The sequence below is a fragment of the Choloepus didactylus genome, chromosome 5 (genome assembly GCF_015220235.1).
Source record: "Choloepus didactylus isolate mChoDid1 chromosome 5, mChoDid1.pri, whole genome shotgun sequence".
In the NCBI taxonomy this organism is placed as follows: Eukaryota; Metazoa; Chordata; class Mammalia; order Pilosa; family Megalonychidae; genus Choloepus; species Choloepus didactylus.
In genome coordinates this window covers 45308890-45330835 of record NC_051311.1, presented here as the reverse complement: position 1 = coordinate 45330835, position 21946 = coordinate 45308890, and the positions used below count along the sequence as shown (strand labels likewise).

Below are 21946 nucleotides of genomic sequence, written 5' to 3'. Positions count from 1 at the left end.
ATCACAGTAGCAATAGGTAAGTACAAGATCTCATCAAAATGAATCGCAGGCATGCTCTGTCCTAAGGCATAATTCCCCTTCTAGCTGTGGACCTGTGAAACTTAGAATAAGTTATCTGCTTCCAATATACAAAGGAGGGACATTCATAGGATAAACATTCCCATTGCCATAAGGAGAAACAGTCAGGAAAACAGGGCTTAAGGAACCAAATCAATTCCTAAAACCCGCAGGGCAAACTCCATTAGATTTCAAAGTCTGAGAGTCATTTACAGAATGACGTATCCTTGGAAATTGAGAATGTGGTAGTCCCACACCTTCCAAAGGCTTGCACAGCAGCCCTTTTCTCTCCAAACACTGGGGTGAGTGCTCCGACGTTGTCCAAACACTGGGGAGACCACCTTCTTGGCCCCACCCTCCTCAAACATCAGAGCACCACCCGGACTCTGCCTCTCTGGGGCAAAGGCTCCCCCCTCTCTGAACCATGGCGGCCAGACTCTCCCCAATCCCTGGGGAACGTGCTCCACCCCCTTTGGGGCCTGGGGTGGCAGCACTCTTCCTAGACAGTGAGGTAGAAGGCTGGCCTTCTGCCTCTAGGGCAAACTCACTCTTTCCATGAGTGTGGGGCACTCTGGTCTCCCTGCCAGAGACTTCTTCACTCCAGACCTCAATCTTTATGGCTCTTTCTTTGAAGAAATTTGTCCTTCAATCTGTTCCTCTTCCATCTACTCCAGTCCAGACCAGCAGTGGCTCCATTGATACAGATTTCAAAAAATCTCATTGGCTTCGCATGAGGTTTTATAGGGGTCAAAACCTTCAGACAATAGGACTTTGCATACATCCTTTCTGGATAACTCCATCTCCAATCCTGGCTTGTACTGAAATGGAGGTCAGGTTCCATGTTTGGTTAAATCCTCATGTGGGGCTGTGTCCTCTGCGGTCTCACTTTTTGGAAGCCCAGAATCTTTCAAACTATCAGTTTCTGGTTTCTTTGTACCCAAGAGTTCAGTTCTTAGCTTATCTTTCTCTGCTCACATTCTACTATAAACTTCAAGGAGAAGCCAGGCTCCATCCTCCACATGTAGTCTGGAGATCTCCTGAGCTAAGTATCCCAGCTCATCACTTTCTGATTTTCAAATTCTGCCTCTGATCCAACATCAGGAAACAATTCTGCCAAATTCTCTGCCACTTTAAAACAAGGATCACCTTTCTTTCAGTTGGCAATGACACATTCATCACTTCTGTTCAGGGCCTCATCAGAGGTATCTCTAGAGTCCATATATCCACAGTCTCTCAAAAGCCATTTGGCCTTTTCTATCAAGCTCCTCACAATTCTTCCAGAATCTTCCCCTTATCCTTTTTTTTTTTAATTTTTATTGGGATTTTTCAGATACCATACAATTATCCAAAGATCCAAAGTGTACAATCAGTTGCCCCTGGTACCCTCATACAGCTGTGCATCCATCACCACACTTTTGTTCAATTTTTAGAATCTTTTCATTACTCCAGACAAGAAATAAAGTGAAAGATGAAAAAAGAGAAAGAAAAAAAAAAAAAGGAAAAGGAAACTTGAATCCTCCCATATCCCTAACCAACCCCCCTCAATTGTTGACTCGTAGTGTTGGTATAGTACATTTGTTACTGTTTATGAAAGAATGTTGAAATACTACTAACTGTAGTATATAGTTTGCAATAGGTATATATTTCTTCCCTATATGCCCCTCTATTATTAACTTCTAGTTGTATTGTCATACATTTGTTCTGGTTCATGGAAGAGTTTTCTAATATTTGTACATTTAATCATGGACATTGCCCACCATAGGATTCAGTTTTATACATTCACATCTTTTGACCTCCAGCTTTCCTTCTGGTGACATATATGACTCTGAGCTTCCCCTTTCCACCTCATTCACGCACCATTTGGCACTGTTAGTTATTCTTACATCTTGCTACCGACACCTCTGTTCATTTCCAAACATTTAAGTTCATCCTAGTTGAACACTCTGCTCATACTAAGCAACTGGTCCCCATTCTTAAGCCTTGTCCTGTATCTTGGTACCTTGTATTTCATGCCTATGAGTTTATATATTATAATTAGTACTTATCAGTGAGACCTTACAATATTTGCCCTTATGTGTCTGGCTTATTTCACTCAGTATATTGCCCTTGAGATTTAGTCATCAACCCATTTTTTTTTTTTTAGATGGTTTTGTTCACACACCATACATTCCATCCTAAGTAAACAATCAGTGGTTCTCTGTATGGTCCCATGTTTATGAGTACACCACCTTCACCACTATCTATATAAGGGCATCTACATTTCTTCCACAAGGCAGGAGGGAGAGTCAAAGAAGTTAGAGACAAAAGAAAGAGGAAAAAAAAATGACAGCTAGGAAGTAGCAAAAGGAAAAGTAACCTTAAATCAAAGTAAAGAGTCAGACAACACCACCAATGTCAAGTGTCTAACATGCCTCCCGTATCCCCCCCCTCTTATCTGCATTTACCTTAGTATATCGCCTTTGTTACATTAAAGGAAGCATAATACAACGATTCTGTTAGTTACAGTCTCTAGTTTACATTGATTGCATCCCTCCCCCAATGCCTCCCCATTTTTAACACCTTCCAAGGTTGACATTTGCTTGTTCTCCCTCATAAAAGAACATATTTGTACCTTTTATCACAATTGTTGAACACTCTAGATTTCACCAAGTTACACGGTCCAATTCTTTATCTTTCCTCCTTTCTTCTGGTGTCTCATATGCTCCCAACCTTCCTCTCTGAACCGTATTCACAGTTATCTTTGTTCAGCGTACTTACATTGCTGTGCAACCATTTCCCAAAGACTCCTGTCTTCTCCTATCACTCTGTAGTGCTCCCTTTAGTATTTCCTGTAGGGCGGGTGTCTTGTTCACAAAGTCTCTCATTGTCTGTTTGTTGGAAAATATTTTGAGCTCTCCCTCATATTTGAAGGACAGCTTTGCTGGATATAGGATGCTTGGTTGGAGGTTTTTCTCTTTCAGTGTCTTAAATATATCACACCACTTCTTGCCTCCATGGTTTCTGCTAAGAGATCTGCACAAAGTCTTATTAAGCTTCCTTTGTATGAGATGGATAGCTTTCCTCTTGCTGCTTTTAGGATTCTCTCTTTGTCTTTGACATTTGATAATCTGATTATTAAGTGTCTTGGTGTAGGCCTATTCAGATCTATTCTGTTTGGAGTACGCTGTGCTTCTTGGATCTGTAATTTTATGTCTTTCATAAGAGATGGGAAATTTTCATTGATTATTTCCTCTATTATTGCCTCTGCCCCTTTTCCCTTCTCTTCTCCTTCTGGGACACCAATGATATGTATATTCGTGTACTTTGTTTCATCTTTAAGTTCCCGGAGACGTTGCTCATATTTTTTCATTCTTTTCTCCATCTGCTCCATTGCATGTAGGCTTTCAGGTGTTTTGTTCTCCAGTTCTTGAGTGTTTTCTTCTGCCTCTTGAGATCTGCTGTTGTATGTTTCCATTGTGTCTTTCGTCTCTTGTGTTGTGCCTTTCATTTCCACAGATTCTACTAGTTGTTTTTTTGAACTTTCGATCTCTGCCTTATGCATGCCCAGTGTTTGCTTTACAGCCTCTATCTCTTTTGCTAAATATTCTCTAAACTTTTTGAATTGATTTAACATTAGTTGTTTAAATTCCCGTATCTGAGTTGAAGTGTACGTTTGTTCCTTTGACTGGGCCATAGCTTCATTTTTCTTAGTGTAGTTTGTAGTTTTCTGTTGTCTAGGCATCTGACCTCCTAGGCCACCCCCATCAGGTTTTCCCAGACGAGAATAGGCTCAGGTCACAGAAGGAGGAAATATTCAGTATCTGGTTTCCCTGATGGTTTTTCTTAGAGGATTGATACACCTGTGATTTTCTGCCCAGCAGGTGCACATGTCAGCCTGTCACTGGCTGGTGTAAGAGGGTGTGGTCTGTGGCTCTCCTCCCTCAGGCTTTGGGGTCTGGTTCCGGAAAGGTAGGCAGTAGAGCTGGGCCCCTCCTTTTCCTTTTGGGAAGCTATGCTCCTTCCAGAGAGGTCATCTGCATATCAATAAGTTCTCTGTTTCTCTGACTCTGCTGGTCAAAGTGTTTTGATTTTAAAATGGCTGAGGCTGTCTTTAATGCAAAGCACTGCGGGCTGAAAATGGCTGAGATTTTCTCCACAGAGAGAGAAAGGGACAGAAAAGCTCCCAGGTTCACCCATCAGCCAGAGATAGCACCCGATCCTCTGGGCTCCCCATCCTGAGACAGATACGTTCCCCGACTCGCCCAAGGTCAGCTGTCACCAAAAGCCTCTTTCTGCTTGCTGAGAATTTGCTGTTTGTATTGAGCAGTTAACATTAAAACCCCAGTTGGAGCTGGGCTGAGAGAGTGCGGCTCTCTAGCACCGCGAGGCTTCCGTGAGGGAGGGGCTCTCAGCTCTCGGCTCTCAGCGCGGGTCTGCAGTTTTACTTACAGATTTTATGCTGCGATCTTGGGCATTCCTCCCAATTCAGGTTGGTGGATGATGAGAGGACAGTCATGTTTGTCTCCTGCAGTTATTTCAGGTTATATACTAGTTTTTTTTGTCATTTATGAATTGTTCCAGGGGGGGACTAACAGTCTTCCACTCCTCTCTATGCTGCCGTCTTAGCTCCTCTCTCCCCCTTATCCTTTTAAAAAGCCATTCCAACATGTTTGGTATTTGCAAGTTCAGCAGCACCCCACCTCTCTGGTACCAAAATCTGTTTTGGTTTGCTAATGCTTCCATCTTAGAAAACATCACAAATGGATTGGCTTTTATAAAGGGGGTTTATTTGGTTACACAGCTACAGTCTTAAGGCCATAAAGTGTCCAAGGTAAGTCATCGACAACAGGTTCCTTTCACTGAAGGATGGGTTCTGTTAGCTCAGAAGGCATGTGCCTGGCATCCGCTCGCTCCCAGGTTGCGTTTCAAAATGGCATACTCCAAAATGTTGCTCTTGGGGCGTTTTGTCCTCTCTTAGCTGCAGCTCCTCTTCACAATGTCACTCTCAGTTGCTCTGAGCTCCTTCTGTCTGTGAACTCCTTTATACAACTGCAGTGATCCAATTAACACCCACTCTGAATGGGCAGGGTAACACCTCCATGGAAATTACTCAATCAAATGTTGCACTCACAGTTGACTGTTGCACAGTTGACTGAGTCACATTTCCATGAAAACAATCAAAGGATTCTAATCTAATCAACACTGGTATGTCTGCTCCCACAAAACTGCATCAAAAAGATAATGGCGTTTTGGGGGACATGATACATACAAACTGGCACAGAACAAGTATGTGTTTTTCCAAACTTAAAAACAAACAACAAAAGTTATCTTCTGACTTGCTCCTATTCATAGCCTCAAGGCAAAATAGAAAGTATTGTAATAACAGGAACTCAGAGAAATACATGGACATCATAACACACTTAGGATGCATTTCCATGTTCAGAAAATCAAATATATGTATTTCATATTTCCTACCCTCCTGGTTTTATGGTTTTCAGCACTTCTTTTGCTTACTTTTCTTCTTAGGCAGAGCTTCCAAATCCTTTTCTAAGCTGCAGCCATCAATAGCTCAGGTCTCCTCAGTTCCAGCTCTTGTTCTGCTACCAGACTCTCCCCTTCACACACAGTCTTGGCATCAAAAATGTTGCCATAAAAGAACGGTACCCTAACAATCAGCGTGTGTAGGACAAATAATAATTCCCTTAGATATCTCCCCTTTAAAAGATAAGATAGAACATAGCTTTGAATATTACAGTCCTTTAATCGGTAGCATACTTCTGCTTTGAAATCCCTGCCTCCTCCCCTTGGTCCTTTTTCCATTATTTACTTAATTATAAAACCATAAAATCTATTTTTCAGTATGTATAAACATAAAATACCAGCATTTTAGTGTGTATGGTTCCCAAAATGCAAATTAAAAGATGTGGTGAGAGCTGGAAAAAATTCTGATAAATATTTTAAACACACCCTATAGTCTACAATTGAGTATATTGATACATAGAACTTAAATTGCTATGCCACAAAGTATTGAAAAGAGGTTCATAGAATCTTCATATGTACTTTAAGGAAAATGTTTGCAAGTTTTGCGAAATTATGCCAGTCTCTCCAAAGCCCTTTTCTACAATTTAATGAGAGCCACTTTTTATTCCCATGAGTATCCATCTATCCTTTGATAGATGGATTTTGCTCTCCACTTTCCCAAATAAATCAGATCAAACTGTACTTTGACTTGAAGTTTTCCTTTTATAAGAAAAGGAACTTTGAGAATTATTTTTAAAACAATTTTAAAAAGTAAAGATTCTGAAATCTGTTCTAATCAAAGGTATAAGGCACAAAATGCATTTTAATACTAGAAAACACATAACAAAAGAAATCAGTAAACACCATTGTAGCATATTCTACCACTCGGGACATTCATGCATATTTAAGTGAATTAATTTATTTTCTGCAATTTGATCTTTAAGAGCTTAAGTGGCCATTTGCTGTTGCTTACTTCTGAATTCTATGCCCTAGCCAACTTATAGCTTGAGTGCTCCTTGTGTACGTATGTTCTGAAAGTATTTTAAAGTACCCATTAGGTAATTCAATACCTATTTATAAGATTCAGAAGTGATTTTACACTATTAACTATTTATTAATTGATGATGTAGGCCTGTATTCACAGATGAATTTTGGATACTCTTTATTCATTGACTCTATGGCAATCAGTATTTTATAGTGTCATCAGTATTAAATCACATGTAGTAACTTAAGATGGACCAGTCTCAAAATCTCTTGGGAATGGATACTTTGGGTACTCATGAAAATCATTATAATCATGATGATTATAATGATTATAATCATTAAAATCATGGTATAATAATATCCACTACTTATTATACTCTGCATCAAGTATTGTACATATGCTATCTGATTTAATACTTTTGACAGTCCTATAATATAGTTATTATTTTCTCTATTATTATTTCAGCTTTAGAGATGAGAAAATTTAAGCTTAAACAGGTGAATCACCTTTTCCAAGATCACATGCCTAGTAAATAGCAGAACTGATATATAAACTGTGTCCCTCTTCATTTCAAATTTTATACTTATGCATTAGTGTCTGAGGCACTGATAGTGTTTTAGGGGACAGAAAAATGATTAAGACTCAGTTTCTATCTTTGGGAAAGAGGACTAGAACAGAGAACCAAAAGATACAATGTGATCTATTCAAAGATATGAGAAACTGTATTCTAGGAAGTACAACAAACCAAAGGCAGGAACCAAAAGAAGGTCAGTAATAGTGGAGTTAAATGAGTAAGGAGAGAGTGGTACCCAAGGGTGGAGAGGAGGGTGGTGGCCAGATCATGGAGAAGGGCATAAGAAACAGATAGGAGTTTGGTTTTTATTCTAAATTTATGGAAAGCCATTAGAGGGTTCCAATCGGGAGTGACAAGATTTTATTTTGGCTTTAAAAAAGTTGCTCTGGTTCCTTTCTGAAGAATGATTAAACAGGATGATCATTTAGAAGGCCACTGCAGATTCCAAGAGACATAAAGATGGCCTCGATTAGGGTCATAGTAGAAGAAATGGGGAAAAAGGAAAAATGAGTCCAAGGTTTCTGGTTTGAACAATTGTGTATATGATAGTACATTAATATGGGGAAAACTGAAAGAACGGGTGAGGCAAAAATCAAATATTTTCCTCAACATGACAAAGGGTATTTATGAAGTACCCAGAGTTAACATTATACCCAATGGTGAAAGATTAAAAGCTTTTCGCTAAGATTAGGAACAAAACAAGGATGCCACTTTCACCACTGCCATACAAAATTGTAATCGAAGTTCTAGCCAGAGCAAGTAGGCATGAAAAAGAAATAAAAGGCATCCAAATTGGAGGGAAGAAGCAAAACTATATCTATCCACAGATGACATGATTCTGTAAAGAGAAAATCCCAAAGAATTCACAAAAAGAACTATTATAGCAATAAACAAGTTCAGCAAATTGCAGGTACAAGACCAAAACCCGAAAATGAGTTGTATTTCTCAATAGTAGCAACAATCTGAAAAAAGAAATTAAAATAATTTCATTTCCAATAGCATCTAAAAGAAAAAAATACTGAGGAATATTAACCAGGGAGTTTTAAGACTTGTACACACTGAAAACTACATTACTGAAAGAAATTCAAGAAAACCTAAATAGATGGAAAGACATCTGTGTTCATGGATTGAAAAACTTACTATTGTAAGATACGATCTACAGATTCAATGCAATCCCTATCACAATGCCAACTGCTCTATTTTGCAAAATAAAAAAAGCTAATTCTAAAATCCATGACATTTCAAGGAACACTAACTTGAGAGTTCAGAAATAAACCCATACATCTATGTAATAGTCATTTAGTCAGCAATGTTTAGTTGTTAGTACAATAAAGTTATTTATATACCACTCCATGGGTAAAATTGAAAAAGAAAACACAGATAAATAGAAAATTTCAATACAAAATTCTAAATACCTTGAGGCAAAAATTAATAAGTTTTAAAGTATATATCATTTCATAACCCTGGCTGTAACTCCACAGGTTTCTTTTTTACCCATGGAAATATAATGAATTATCAGTGACAGACATTATTATAATGGTAACTTAAAACCTTTAATTTCTTTTTTAAATCAAAATAATTAGTATTTGTGCAAATTTGGATATATTATGCCCACCAGAAAAGCTGTTTTTTAATGCAGTCTTGTGGGGGAAGACTTACTAGTCTTGATTAGGGTGTGACCTTTTGATTGAATGTTTCCATGGAGATGTGACCCACTCAACTGTGGATGAGAACTCTGATTGAATTATTTCCATGGAGGTGTGGACCCTACCGATTCAGCGTGGGTCTTGATTAGTTCACTGGAGTAGTTAAGGGAGCCAGGAGCCAGCAGAAGCACTGATGCTGACACTTGGAGACACTTGGAGATGTGGACAGAAGGATGTCTGGAGATGCTAAGCTAAGAGATGAAGTCCAGAGTTTGACCCAGAGAAGTAAAGAGAGTTCCAGATGCTTAGAGAGAAACATCCTGGGAGAAAGAAGCAAGGACACACAGGAGCTGAGAGAGAGAGAGAGAGGAGCTAAGACAAAAGCCCAGAGACATTTCAGAGAAAGCCATTTTGAAACACAACCTGGAAGCAAAGGACTAGCAGATGCCAGTCACGTGCCTTCCCAGCTAAAATTGCTGTTCTGGACGTGATCGGCCTTTCCTCAGTGAAGGTATCCTCTTGCTGATGCCTTAGTTTGGATACTTTTATGGCCATAGAGTGTAGATTTGTAGCCAAATAAACCTGTTTAGAAAAGCCAATCTACTTCTGGTATTTTGCATAACAGCAGCATTAGCAAACCAGAACAGTACTTATATTTAGTTGCAATTCTGGAGAAATCTAGAATTGAAGAATCCTTTCTGTTCAACAATTAGTCCTTGTTGTGATTCAAAATTTACTCATTCATTAACTTTTTAACATACTCTCCTTAATAGGAATTTGAAGCCTTCTAAATCTTTTAACATTCTTAGGAACTAATGTTATGAATTACTTATTGTTAAAAATTTATGCAACTTATCATTAGTTCCTTCATTTGTAAGTGTTTTCACCTTAATTCATTTAACTCATCATCTCTCATTTCCTTCTTTGTACTTAATATATCTTAGAGCTAAACATACCTCTCTATATAGCCTTCCACCTATACCTTGGATTCTATTTTCCAGCATCTTCAGGATATCACTTCTATACTTCACCCATTGTTTTTCTCTTTGGGTTCTTATTGGATCTAGGGTGGGTCCTTAGAAATGATGAGACCCCTAAAAAAGTAAACAGTTGCTTAGGAATGTTTTTAAAACTCAACTGGGGACTCTACTTCTTCCTAATTTTTTCAGCAGTGGCTTATAAAAAGGTCTTTTAAAAAATCTTACAGTTTTTACATTATTTACTTATTGAAATAAAGATTTGTTTCCTTGTGGGAATATGTTATAAAATAATAGTTACTTATTTTACTTTTTACCACTTTAGGTGATGGCCAATCAGGGGTTGACTCCTTTGACATATAATCAAAACTTTTCACTTCATGATGTCTGATGGTTTCTTTTGGAATCAACATTTATTTCACGATCAGATATCCCCGTTTTTTGTTCTTTTCAAATCTGACAGTTTTAATATAATTAGGACTTGTTAATAAGTTCTAGAGCAGCTATCTCAGAGATTTTGACTATGAAAAGGAATTACTGATATAGTTATAAATAGGTACTGCTCACAAGTAATCAAGTAAGTTTCAAGAAGACAAAACGATGAAGAAGGTTGGGCAAAGAGCTGTAGATGAGACACCAAACGCATGACCCATAAATGTTGATAAAATGAAACGATAAGCCAAGGACTGTAAGACATATATCTGATAACAGACTTGGATCTAGAATATATAAAATACACTTACGCCTCAAATAACCCCAATTAAAATATGGGCAAACTATCTGAAAAGACATTTCTCATAGAAGAGGTATAAATGGCCAATAAGTACAAAAAGATGCTCGACATCAAGGAAAAGCAAACCAAAACCATAATGAAATACCAGTAGGATAGCTGTAATAATAATAATAAAAATTAAAAGATAACAAATGTTTAAGAAAATTTGGAGACTATGGAACTACTGTACTTTGCTAGTGGGAATGTAAAACGATGCAGCTGCTCTGGAAGAGAGTCTTGCAGTTCCTCAAAAGTTCAAACAGAGTTACAATGTGACTTAGCAATGATATCCACCTCTAGGTATGTATAATCAGTGGCTTTCAGTATAATCACAGGGTTGTGGTTTCATCACCAAAATCAAATGTTGTAGGTATAGTTTTTAAGACAAAGAAGAAAAGAGTAGGGGAGTAAAAAAGAAAGAAACCCCCCTTTATGCAAAGGCTTTACTTACTGAGGTTCCACTTTAGGCCTGTTGTGGTAACATGATTACAAGGCTGCCCAACAGGTATAAGGCCACACCAATCACCTTCCATTCCAGTGTTGACATGCAACTTGTGCTTTCCCTGTAATAGAGAAAGAAGATCATTAAAAGAAGGGAAAGGGAAAGGAAAGGAACAGTAATGTGCTTTGAAGACCTGGTAGTATGTGCCAGGTACCATGCAAGGAAGTTTCAGGTAGTTTATCTTATTTAATCCTAACAATAAATTTATGTAGTATATATTGAATAACTCTAGGAACTTTCACCTGACTTAATCCTAATAACAATTTTACACTGTAGCTTAATGTTAATTACTACTTTTATACCTGAGAAAATTGAAGCTTAGAGAAATTAAATGTGTTTAGATGGCAAGGGCAGAGTCAGAATTCCTAATTATACAGCCAATTGCAATGTCTAAACTGATTCCAAAATGTCTGCATCAGCTTCCAACAGCCATCTTCAAAACATCTCTCAGCTCCAGCTCACTATGAGCTCCTTCCGTCTGAGCTTATACAGTGCTCCAGTAAACTAATCAAGCCCATGCTGAAAGAGGGAGACCTACATAACATAGAATTCTGGAGTCTCAGCCACTTGTTCAAGTGTAGATTAAACATTGCTTTCTAAAAAAATCTCTGCTTTAGCTGAGAACTGGACTTCTAAATTTCAGAATTCAGTGTCATTTCTACTAGTGGGTAACATGTTCCCTAAGGCATATGGATCTGTTCTCCACAAGCAATTAAAAAAAAAAAAAAAAAAAAAAAAAAAAAAATCAGCATCCCAGGCTCTCCTAAAAGAATATAACTTGGAATATACCTCTTTCTTTGCTGGGCAAGGGAAGGGAATAGAGCTTTTATTTAGGAATAAAATTCAGAAATTTCACAACTCACAACCTCATCAGTGAAACAACTTAGGCCATCAGAAAACAATACATTTAGGCCAAATTAATTTAACACTCACGACTTTCCTTCAGGAGGAGTTTGTTACTTTGGCCATACTAATTACCAAAATTTCTATCTGTACTTTTTTTATAAACTTGAAGGTACTGTGTGGGGGTGGGGGTAGAAGTGGGGTAAAGGAGATTCTCTGTTAAGTGTCTCTACCAGGAAACATAGGTTCTGCCCTGATTCTGATTTTGGAAACATATATCTTATTTTTTTTTTCCAATTTTTTAGTTTTCAACAGGTTAAATTTGAAATGTAATCCTCAGGAATATTAAAGTTTTATGCTCAAACCAATAATATTTGTTTTTTAAATAGAATATTCTTCCTTTCTAAAGCATAGATTTTGCATTTCAGTTGTCTTCAATGGAAGACTTCTTTTGGGGTGTACGGTCTTTACAGAAAGATACTGTGCCACTCTAAATGTATTATGTTCCCCAAAATGCCATTATCTTTGATGCAGTCTTGTGTGGGCAAGAAACGTATTGGTGTTGATTGGGTTGGAGACTTTTGATTGGATGTTTTCGTGGAGATGTGCTCACTCAACTGTGGGTGAGATGTTTCATTGGATAATTTCTATGGAGGTGTGGCCCCACCCATTCAGCATGGGCCTTGATTAGCTTACTGGAGCACTATATCAGCTCACACAGAAGGAGCTCATAGTGAGCTGGAGCTGAGAGACATTTTGAAGATGGCCATTGGAAGCTGATGCAGACATTTTGGAGAAAGCCATTTTGAAACACAACCCGGAAGCAAGCAGATGCCAGCCATGTGCCTTCCCAGCTAACAGAGGTTTTCCAGATGCCAGTGGCCCTTCTCCAGTGAAGGTACCCTTTGTTGATGGACACTTTATGGCCTTAAGACTGTAACTTTGTAACTAAATAAACCCTCTTTATAAAAGCCAGTCCATTTCTGGTGTTTTGCATTCCTGCAACATTAGCAACGAGAACAGATACCTAAAATCGATATGGAAGAACACTAAGGCAAGCATACATTCAATACAGAGAGGTTTCAACAGTCTTCATTTTAATAAAGTACTGTTTTAAAATATATTTGGTCTAATTTTATATTCATTTTACCTTTACATCCATTTTGCCTTTTGTACTCCATGTTGCAGGCTTCTGGAAATAGATATTTTGCTTGATATAAGACCTCAAAGTAGGAGTACGCTCACCTTGTCCTTAGTCCAGGATTGCTTTCATTAAGAAAAACAATTCTCTAGAATATATGCCATTCTTTGAAATTTAATACAAGTTCTTTCTGATCACTATCCATAATTATATATACACATATACAAATATTTAATTTTTACTTGAACATTCAACTAGAAGGGTATGAATTTAATCAAAAGGGGCTGAATATATTTTAAAAAATCAAAGGAATGTTTTTAAAGGGAATACAAAATACATTCTGAAGTTGGAGTCTCTCATTGGGAGACAGGACAGGCAACATATAGTAGATGCACACCCAGAAATGGGTTAGATATACACAGAGAGACATGCGTAGACAGAAAATTGAAAAAGGAGGAAAGAGGATAAATTACATAACTCATTTATGTAAATGAAAATAATGGCAACATAAGATACTTTTCCCAGTAGCACAATTAAAAATATTTTATACGCATGAAAATATCTCCCTATGGAAAGGTGATATAGCAATGCAAGGTAAGTGATCAATCAATCAATGTGAGTTCTTGCCTGGACTAGAGTTGATAATGTGCTAGCAACAGAAGAGCATGAGTGAGTCAACCCTGAGATCTTATAAAAATTAATTTTTTGTGGTATGAAGAGATACAAGATTTGAGTGAAATAAAAGTTAATCTCGTTCTTGAATAAAGAGCTTTGGTTTTTGTTTTTAATATCAATTTAGAGACAAAGCATAGAAACCAATATAATGTTTATGTATGTAATATGGACTATATATAGTTAACATATAGTTCATGTTTATATATGTCAACATTCTACATATTTTTAGTAAAACAAGTAGTGCAATAATTGTCAGACATGTAATGGCCCTAACTTTCATTGTAGGAGATTCAAGAACCAGTATTTAAAGCTGTAGACTTAAAAAAATGGGGTTTTTAAATTGCTCCTGGCTTGAGTAGGCTGCTGCCTAAGTAGCAGAAATGGGGCTGAGAACTGAGATTTGAAATGGCTTTCAACAAGTCAGCATTTATTCATTAATGAACCTTCAAGCTAATGTCAGAGACAGAAGCTCTTCACAAAACTACACACACATATACACAAACTGTGATTAAATACAAGGGAGGTAAAGCACAGAGAACCAGGAAAGATTCTAGGTGAGAGACCTGATCAGGTGTGGGATATATGGCAGAGGTAAGCAAAGGGTTCCCTGAAGAGTAATGCCTTCAGGGATGACTAGGAGTCAACCTAGTAAAAGGAGGGTGAACAGGTTTGCATGCTGAGGGCACATTTGTGCAAAGGCCATGAGGTGACAACATTCGGGTGGTGTCAGGACATTCATTTATGGTACTGAAAATGTCTCTCAACCACCTTTCAGCTTCTCATCACATGTCACATGAATTCTCTATTACAGAAATAATTATCTCTGAAGATATCAAATATAATACAAATTAATATCCATAGATGCCAAACATAACACAAATGAACAAATTCTGAAACAGGCCTCCTGATTTAAAAGATGAGGGGGTTGTTGAGAAGAAATTCCTTAGAATTGCTTTGGCTTCAGCAGTGGAGGAATTGGAAGCAGTAGTGATTTTTCAGGTGGATGGATCCTGGCCTGGCTGAGTTTTATGTTTAGGTTCCCATGCTAAGGAAGCATAGTATAGTAGAAGCGGACAAGTCAGCTGTAGCGCTGCAGGCACTGGGTACCAAAGAAATGAAGCTCAAGAGCACCAGAAGAGGAAGGGCATGACTCTCATCCCTATTCGGTTGTTGCCTGCTTAATGGTTGGGTAGGGCTCACCTGAATGTTTGGTGTCCTAGCTAACTTCAGTAAAGAATTATGTAGAAAATAATGAATGCTTTTTCAGCTTTGTATATTAACTCCCCAAGAGAATATTCTTCAACTTGTATCATATAACACAAAGGAAACAGGACATATACATGTTAAGTTTTATTATTCCCAGGGAGAAAACGGCTGTTATCAAATCCACTGATTTAAATGGCACAGTAGTCAGCTTTAGCTTTCTTTTCTAGCCTTGCTATATGTTCACTGCCTTTATCATTATTTTAAGAATCAACAGATCCTGAAATTTTCAATTAGGGAATAAACTAGTTAGTGGACTTGAGAAGTCACAGATAGGTCTTACCCTATAAGCAGTTAACATTTTTTTCACTCTTACTCCAATAAGGTACTTAAGCAAATATGAATGGTTTTTGTTTAAATATGCAAATTTAACTTTGCACGGTTAAAGGAGAGCAGTATTAGATTTACTTTCCATATCCTCAAATGGATGTGACATCTTTTAAAAATGAACAGCTGTATAAAAGAATTTTTATTTCCCCATATTTCCCAATTCATAATATATACTAGCTTATATGTGTTTTGACAAAGGCTGGCATTACAGCCTGACACTTAAAAACTTCCCTAAGGATTTATGCCATTACTGGAGACTAGAGGCACATGAACTAATCATTTACTTCTATCTACTGTCATGAATCATTGCACAGGTTCCTCTTCTGTCCCCTGTTCAGAGCTAAGATAACTCCTTGAAGTCAAAGGTAGTTCTATACGGTAAAGAAGAGAACAAAAATCAATCACAGACAGTTTGCCTTTCCAACAGTCATTCTTTTAACATATCTAACAAGCTTAATAGCATGTGAAATTGTAATTTAGTGAAAGGTAACAAAATAGTTTTAAGATAACCAAAACATCCAAACTGCTATATCCAATGGTCAATTATTATTCCTCATCTGACTTTTAGCTGGATTTTCCTCCTCACCCAGTCTCCTTTGCTAGCTCCTGACCTCTTCTCTCCAAACTCCTAAAACTGGAGTACCTAAGCTCTCAACTAGATTCTCCTCTGTACAATCTAATCTAATCTAACCAAATCTATACTTGTGCCCTTTGTGATTTCAATCAGTCCCATGGCTTACCTCAAACCTGCCCTACACACAGCTTTTTTTCCTGGTTCCTTTTTCTTAAAATAAATAAATAAATAAATAAAATGTGTGTGTATGTATATACATCTCAACATATATATATATATATCTCAACATACATATATGTTGTAGTAACATACATGCACACAACTCAGAATTTCCCATTTTAACCACTCTCAACTGTACAAGTCAATGTTATTAATTACATTCCCAATGTTGTGCTATCACCACCACTAACCTACCCACAGTTTTTATCTCAGTTCATGGCTACTCCATCCTTCTAACTACTTAGGCTAAAAGTTACTATCTTAAAATGGGGACAAAAATTAAATGAAAAATGGTGGGGGGGAAAGGGGGGATAGGATGTTTTAGGAGTTCTTTTTTACTTTCATTCTTTTTTTTTGGGAGTAAATGAAAATGTTCAAAAATTGATTGTGGTGATGAATGTACAACTATATGATGGTACTGTGAACAACAGAATGTACAATGTGGATGCTTGTATGGTATGTGAATATATCTCAATAGAACTGAATTTTTTTTAATAAAAGTTACTATCTAAAAGTTCTCATAACCTATATCTAATCTATAAGGAAATCCTACTGACTTTATGTTATACCTATATAACTATCCCTTCTCACAATCTCTTCCATCACCACCCTGGTCCAAGTCACAAGCTCTCCTCTCGCCCATGAGTCTATTCTGAATCCTACAATGTGAGTAGTCATTTAGAAAAGGAAATCACACCCCAACCCTCAAGAGAGACACTTCTCAGTTTCTGACAACTTTCTATTTCTCTTTTCTACCCCCCAGAGGAGTCTGGCTATATTTTGAATTCTGCCTACGGAGTCTGAGAGATTCTCTGCCATTATTACTGAGTCCTCACTGTTACTGTCCAGCTTGAATGAGTCAATTCCATGCACAGTGCAGTGGTGGTGAAGAGCACAGGTACAGGAGCCAGACTTCATGGATTTGAATCCCTTTTCAACTGTCTGGGCTTTATTTTCCTCATCTACACAACCAGAATAAAAGGGTTGTTAGGAAGATTAAATGACTTTACATGTAAGGTATTTAGCTTAGTTCCTGCCATGGAATTAATGCTCAATAAATATTATTTTCATTGTATGAAAGGATTAAAACAGAGGCACTAGAATTTCGTCTCTCCCCTAGAGCAGCTGGCAATTACCCAAGAACTATATGAAACAGTGTTTTCGGGGTCTCCAGTAACCAGTCACACATTGGACGCAAGTTTGGAATTGGAGGAAAAGCTGAGATCACAGCGAACATTGTAAGTTCCCCGGACCAGGGGTCTGGCGCCCCTCCCCACCCAGACCTCACAGACTGTCTTGCTGCTGGCTCCCTGAAAAGCGGGAAAAAAAAAAAACAAAAAACAAAAAACAGCAATCTGCTGAGGGCAAGAAGGGAGGCTCAACCCAGCCTCAACTGCAGAATTAATTAACAAATTAATTAACTAATTTTGGGAGCTGGGGTGCTAAAGAAGGGCTGGGCTCCGAGAAGTGGGGGCACGTAAAAGCGGGCACCCATTCCTAGACTCCAAAAAAGCCATTTTTTTTTTCCCCTACATTTTGTCCCTTCTGGCTTCTCACTGATCCCTTATCTTCTTGCATTTCAATAGCCTGCGGCAGGGGTGGAACTGAAGCTGTTGGAGAGTAATTATCAGACAATAGCCCAAAGCATATCTTTAAATGCTGTATTCTGACACTGACAGAACTTCCAGGCTGGGGAAAGACCTTTAAAAGAGACTCTTTTTTTCTTTTTTCTTTTTCTTGTTTTTCTTTTCTATTTTTTTTTTTTAATCTAAAAGTAATATATGTGGTTATTTTCTATCGGAAAGCCCAGGTTGAGGGACTAGGCTGGGCTTGGGGGGAGACAGAGTACCCACAGCGTCTTTGAGTTCTGTATTCACTACTGAAGGCCTCCACCCCCATCTTTAATTGGCAACTCAGGCTGACAAAGGAATCTACCTGGAGAGGTCCCAAAGAGGAGAGGGGAGAAAGGAATAGTGCCCCTGAGAGACAACTGGAGTTCTGAGGATTGGGAGAGTGGAGGGAGGTCCAGCTCGGCTGGCAGTCCTCCTCCTGGGAACTCAGACCCCAGGGGCTGGAATTCAGATTCCAGCTTCAGTCAGCCACACCCCTGACAGGATCAGAGTCACCAGGAGAACTAAAGTCTCCATACCTCCTTACACTGGTGGGGGAGCTGCGGGCTGGCAAACACCACCTGCTGGACAGGAGAGGAAAAGCACCAATTCTAAAGGCCTCATAGGAGGGTCTCATTCTCAGGAAAACTCCATACCCTCCCAATGAGACCTGGACCTCACTAGACTGGGAAAATCTGACTAGGGTTGACCATATCTGAGGAGACCCACTCAAAAAAAGGTTACATAGAGGCAGAGCAAGAAACAAAAAAAACAAGAGGGGAACAATTCTGATCAACTAAATAGAACCTAAGTTAGAGGTCTAGAATAAGTTGAACTGAATAACAGAGGCCAGAAAACAAAGCCAACCAACAAGAAAACCACTAGGTAAAAGACAGAAAACAAGCTCCAAAATAAACTAATCAAGAAAATCAGATGCCTAGACAACTTAAGATAACAAGCCATACCAGGAAACACGAAAACATGGACCAGCCAAAGGAACAAACTAATAGCTCAGCTGAGACACAGGAGTGGAGGCAACTAATGCTAAATAAATTCGATGAAATGAAGGAAGATATAGCAAAAGAGCTGAAGGATATAAAGAAGACACTGGATGACCATAAAGAAGAATTCATAAACTTAAAAAAACAAAGGGCAGAACTCATGGGAATGAAGGCCACAACGGAGGAGATGAAAAACACAATGGAGGGACACAACAGTAGATTTGAACAGGCAGAAGAAAGGATCAGTGAACTGGAAGACAGGTCATTCGAATTCATACACACAAAAGAACAGATGGTGAAAAAAAATGGAAAAATATGACCAGGGTCTTAGGGAGCTGAGTGACAACATGAAATGCACAAATATATGTGTTATGGGTATCCCAGAAGGAGAAGAGAGGGGAAAAGGGGCAGAAAGAGTAATAGAAGACATATTCACTGAAAATTTCCCAACTCTTATAAAAGACAGAAAATTAGAGATTCAAGAAGTACAACGTACCCCAAATAGAATAGATCCCAATAGACCTACTCCAAGACACTTACTGGTCAGATTGTCCAATGTCAAAGACAAAGAGAGGATTCTGAAAGCAGCAAGAGAAAAGCAATCCATCACATACAAGGGAAAGTCGATAAGACTATGTACAGATTTCTCTGCAGAAACCATGGAGGCAAGAAGACAGTGGCATGATATATTTAAGATACTGAAAGAGAAAAACTGCCAACCAAGAATTCTATATCCAACAAAACTTTCCTTCAAAAATGAGGGAGAGATTAAAACCTTTTCAGACAAACAGACACTGAGAGAGTTTGTGAATAAGAGACTGGAACTACAAGAAATACTAAAGGGAGTGCTATAGGCTGATAGGAAAAGACAGGAGAGAGAGAGTTGGAGAAGAGTGAAGAAATGAAGGTTATCAGGAAAGGTAAAAGGAGAAGAAAAAATAAGATATGACATATAAATTCCAAAAAATAAAATGGTAGTAGAAAGTACTGCCCTTACAGTAATAACACTAAACGTAAATGGATTAAACTCCCCAATACAAAGACACAGACTGGCAGAATGGATTAAAAAACAGGACCCATCTATATGCTGTCTACAAGAAACTCACTTTAGACACAAGGACAAACATAGACTGAAAGTGAAAGGTTGGAAAAAGATATTTCATGCAAACAACAACCAGAAAAAAGCAGGAGTAGCTACATTAATATCAGACAAGTTAGACTTCAAAAGCGAAAGAATTACAAGAGACAAAGTAGGACACTATATATTAATAAAAGGGTCAATTCATGAAGAAAACATAACAATCATAAACATTTATGCACCAAGCCAGAATGCCCCAAAATTTATGAGGCAAACACTGTGATCACTGAAAGGAGAAATAGACACCTCTACAATAATAGTTGGAGACTTCAATACAGCACTCTCATCAATGGATAGAACATCTAGACAGAGGATCACTAAAGAAACAGAGATGTTGAATTGTATGATAAATGAGCTAGAACTGACAGACATTTATAGAACACTACATCCAACAACAGCAGGATACACTTTTTTTTCAAGTGCTCATGGAACATTCTCTAGGATAGACCACGTTAGGTCAGAAAGCAAGTCTCAACAAATTTAAAAATATTGAAATTATACAAAACACTTTCTCAGACCACAATGGAATGAGGTTGGAAATAAATAAAAGGCAGAAGGTCATAAAATTCACAAACATATGGAGGCTAAACAACACCCTCTTAGAAAACCAGTGGGTAAAGGAAGAAATTAAAAGAGAAATTAGTAAATACCTCGAGGCAAATGACAATGAAACACAACTTATCAAAACTTATGGGATGCAGCAAAGGTGGTGCTGAGAGGGAAATTTATTGCCCTAAATGCCTATATTAAAAGAGAAGAGAGAGCAAAAATTGAAGAGTTAACTGCTCACCTGGAGGAATTAGAGAAGGAACAGCAAACTAACCCCAAAGCAAGCAGAAGGGAAGAAATAACAAAGATTAGAGCAGAAATAAATGCAATTGAGAACAGGAAAACAATAGAGAGAATCAACAAAACCAGAAGTTGGTTCTTTGAGAAAATCAATAAAATCGATGGACCACTGGCTAGGCTAACAAAAAAAAAGAGAGAGCAGATGCAAATAAATGCAATCAGAAATGGGAAAGGAAATATAACTACCGACCCTGCAGAAATTAAGGAGATAATGAGAAGATACTATGAGCAACTATATGCTAATAAACTAGACAACTTAGATGAAATGGACAACTTCCTAGAAAAGCATAAACAACCAACATTAACTCAAGAAGAAATAGATGACCTCAACAAACCAATCACAAGTAAAGAGATTGAGTCAGTCATCAAAAAGCTCCCAAAAAGGAAAAGCCCAGGACCAGATGGTTTCACATGTGAATTCTACCAAGCATTCAAGAACGAATTAGTACCAATCCTGCTCAAACTCTTCAAAAAAACTGAAGAAGAGGGAAAGCTACCTAACTCTTTCTATGAAGCCAACATCACCCTAATACCAAAACCAGACAAAGATACTACAAAAAAAGAAAATTATAGACCAATTTCTTTAATGAATATAGATGCAAAAATCCTCAACAAAATACTCGCAAATCAAATCCAGCAGCACATTAAAAGAATTATACATCACGACCAGGGGGGATTTATTCCAGGTATGCAAGGCTGGTTCAACACAAGAAAATCAATTAATGTAATACACCACATCAATAAATCAAAGCAGAAGAACCACATGATCATCTCAATTGATGCAGAAAAGGCATTTGACAAAATTCAACATCCTTTCCTGATGAAAACACTTCAAAGGATAGGAATAGAAGGGAACTTTTTCAATATGATAAAGGCAATATATGAAAAACCCACAGCTAACATCACACTCAATGGGGAGAGACTGAAAGCTTTTCCTCTAAGATCAGGAACAAGACAGGGATGACCACTATCACCACTGTTTTTCAGCATTGTGCTGGAAGTTCTAGCTAGAGCAATTAGGCAAGAAAAAGAAATAAAAGGCATCCAAATTGGAGAGGAAGAAGTAAAACTTTCTCTATTTGCAGATGACATGATTCTATATGTAGGAAATCCAGAAAAATCTACAGCAAAGCTACTAGAACTAGTCAATGAATACAGCAAAGTAGCAGGCTACAAGATCAACACGCAAAAATCTGTAGTGTTCCTATACACAAGTAATGTGCAACAAGAGGAGGAAATCAAGAAAAAAATCCCATTTACAATAGCAATCAAAAGAATCAAGTATTCAGGA

General features: G+C 37.8%; 1 protein-coding gene across 2 annotated transcripts in view; it reads right to left on the bottom strand.

Moving 5' to 3' along the window:
• TPK1 (thiamin pyrophosphokinase 1) overlaps positions 1–21946 on the bottom strand; it is a 254862-nt gene that overhangs the window by 64091 nt on the left and 168825 nt on the right. For both annotated transcript variants that reach the window (XM_037835935.1, XM_037835936.1), the window contains exon 8: positions 10962–11073. In XM_037835935.1, the coding sequence (XP_037691863.1) occupies positions 10962–11073 (112 nt within the window). The remainder of the gene's footprint in view (positions 1–10961; positions 11074–21946) is intronic.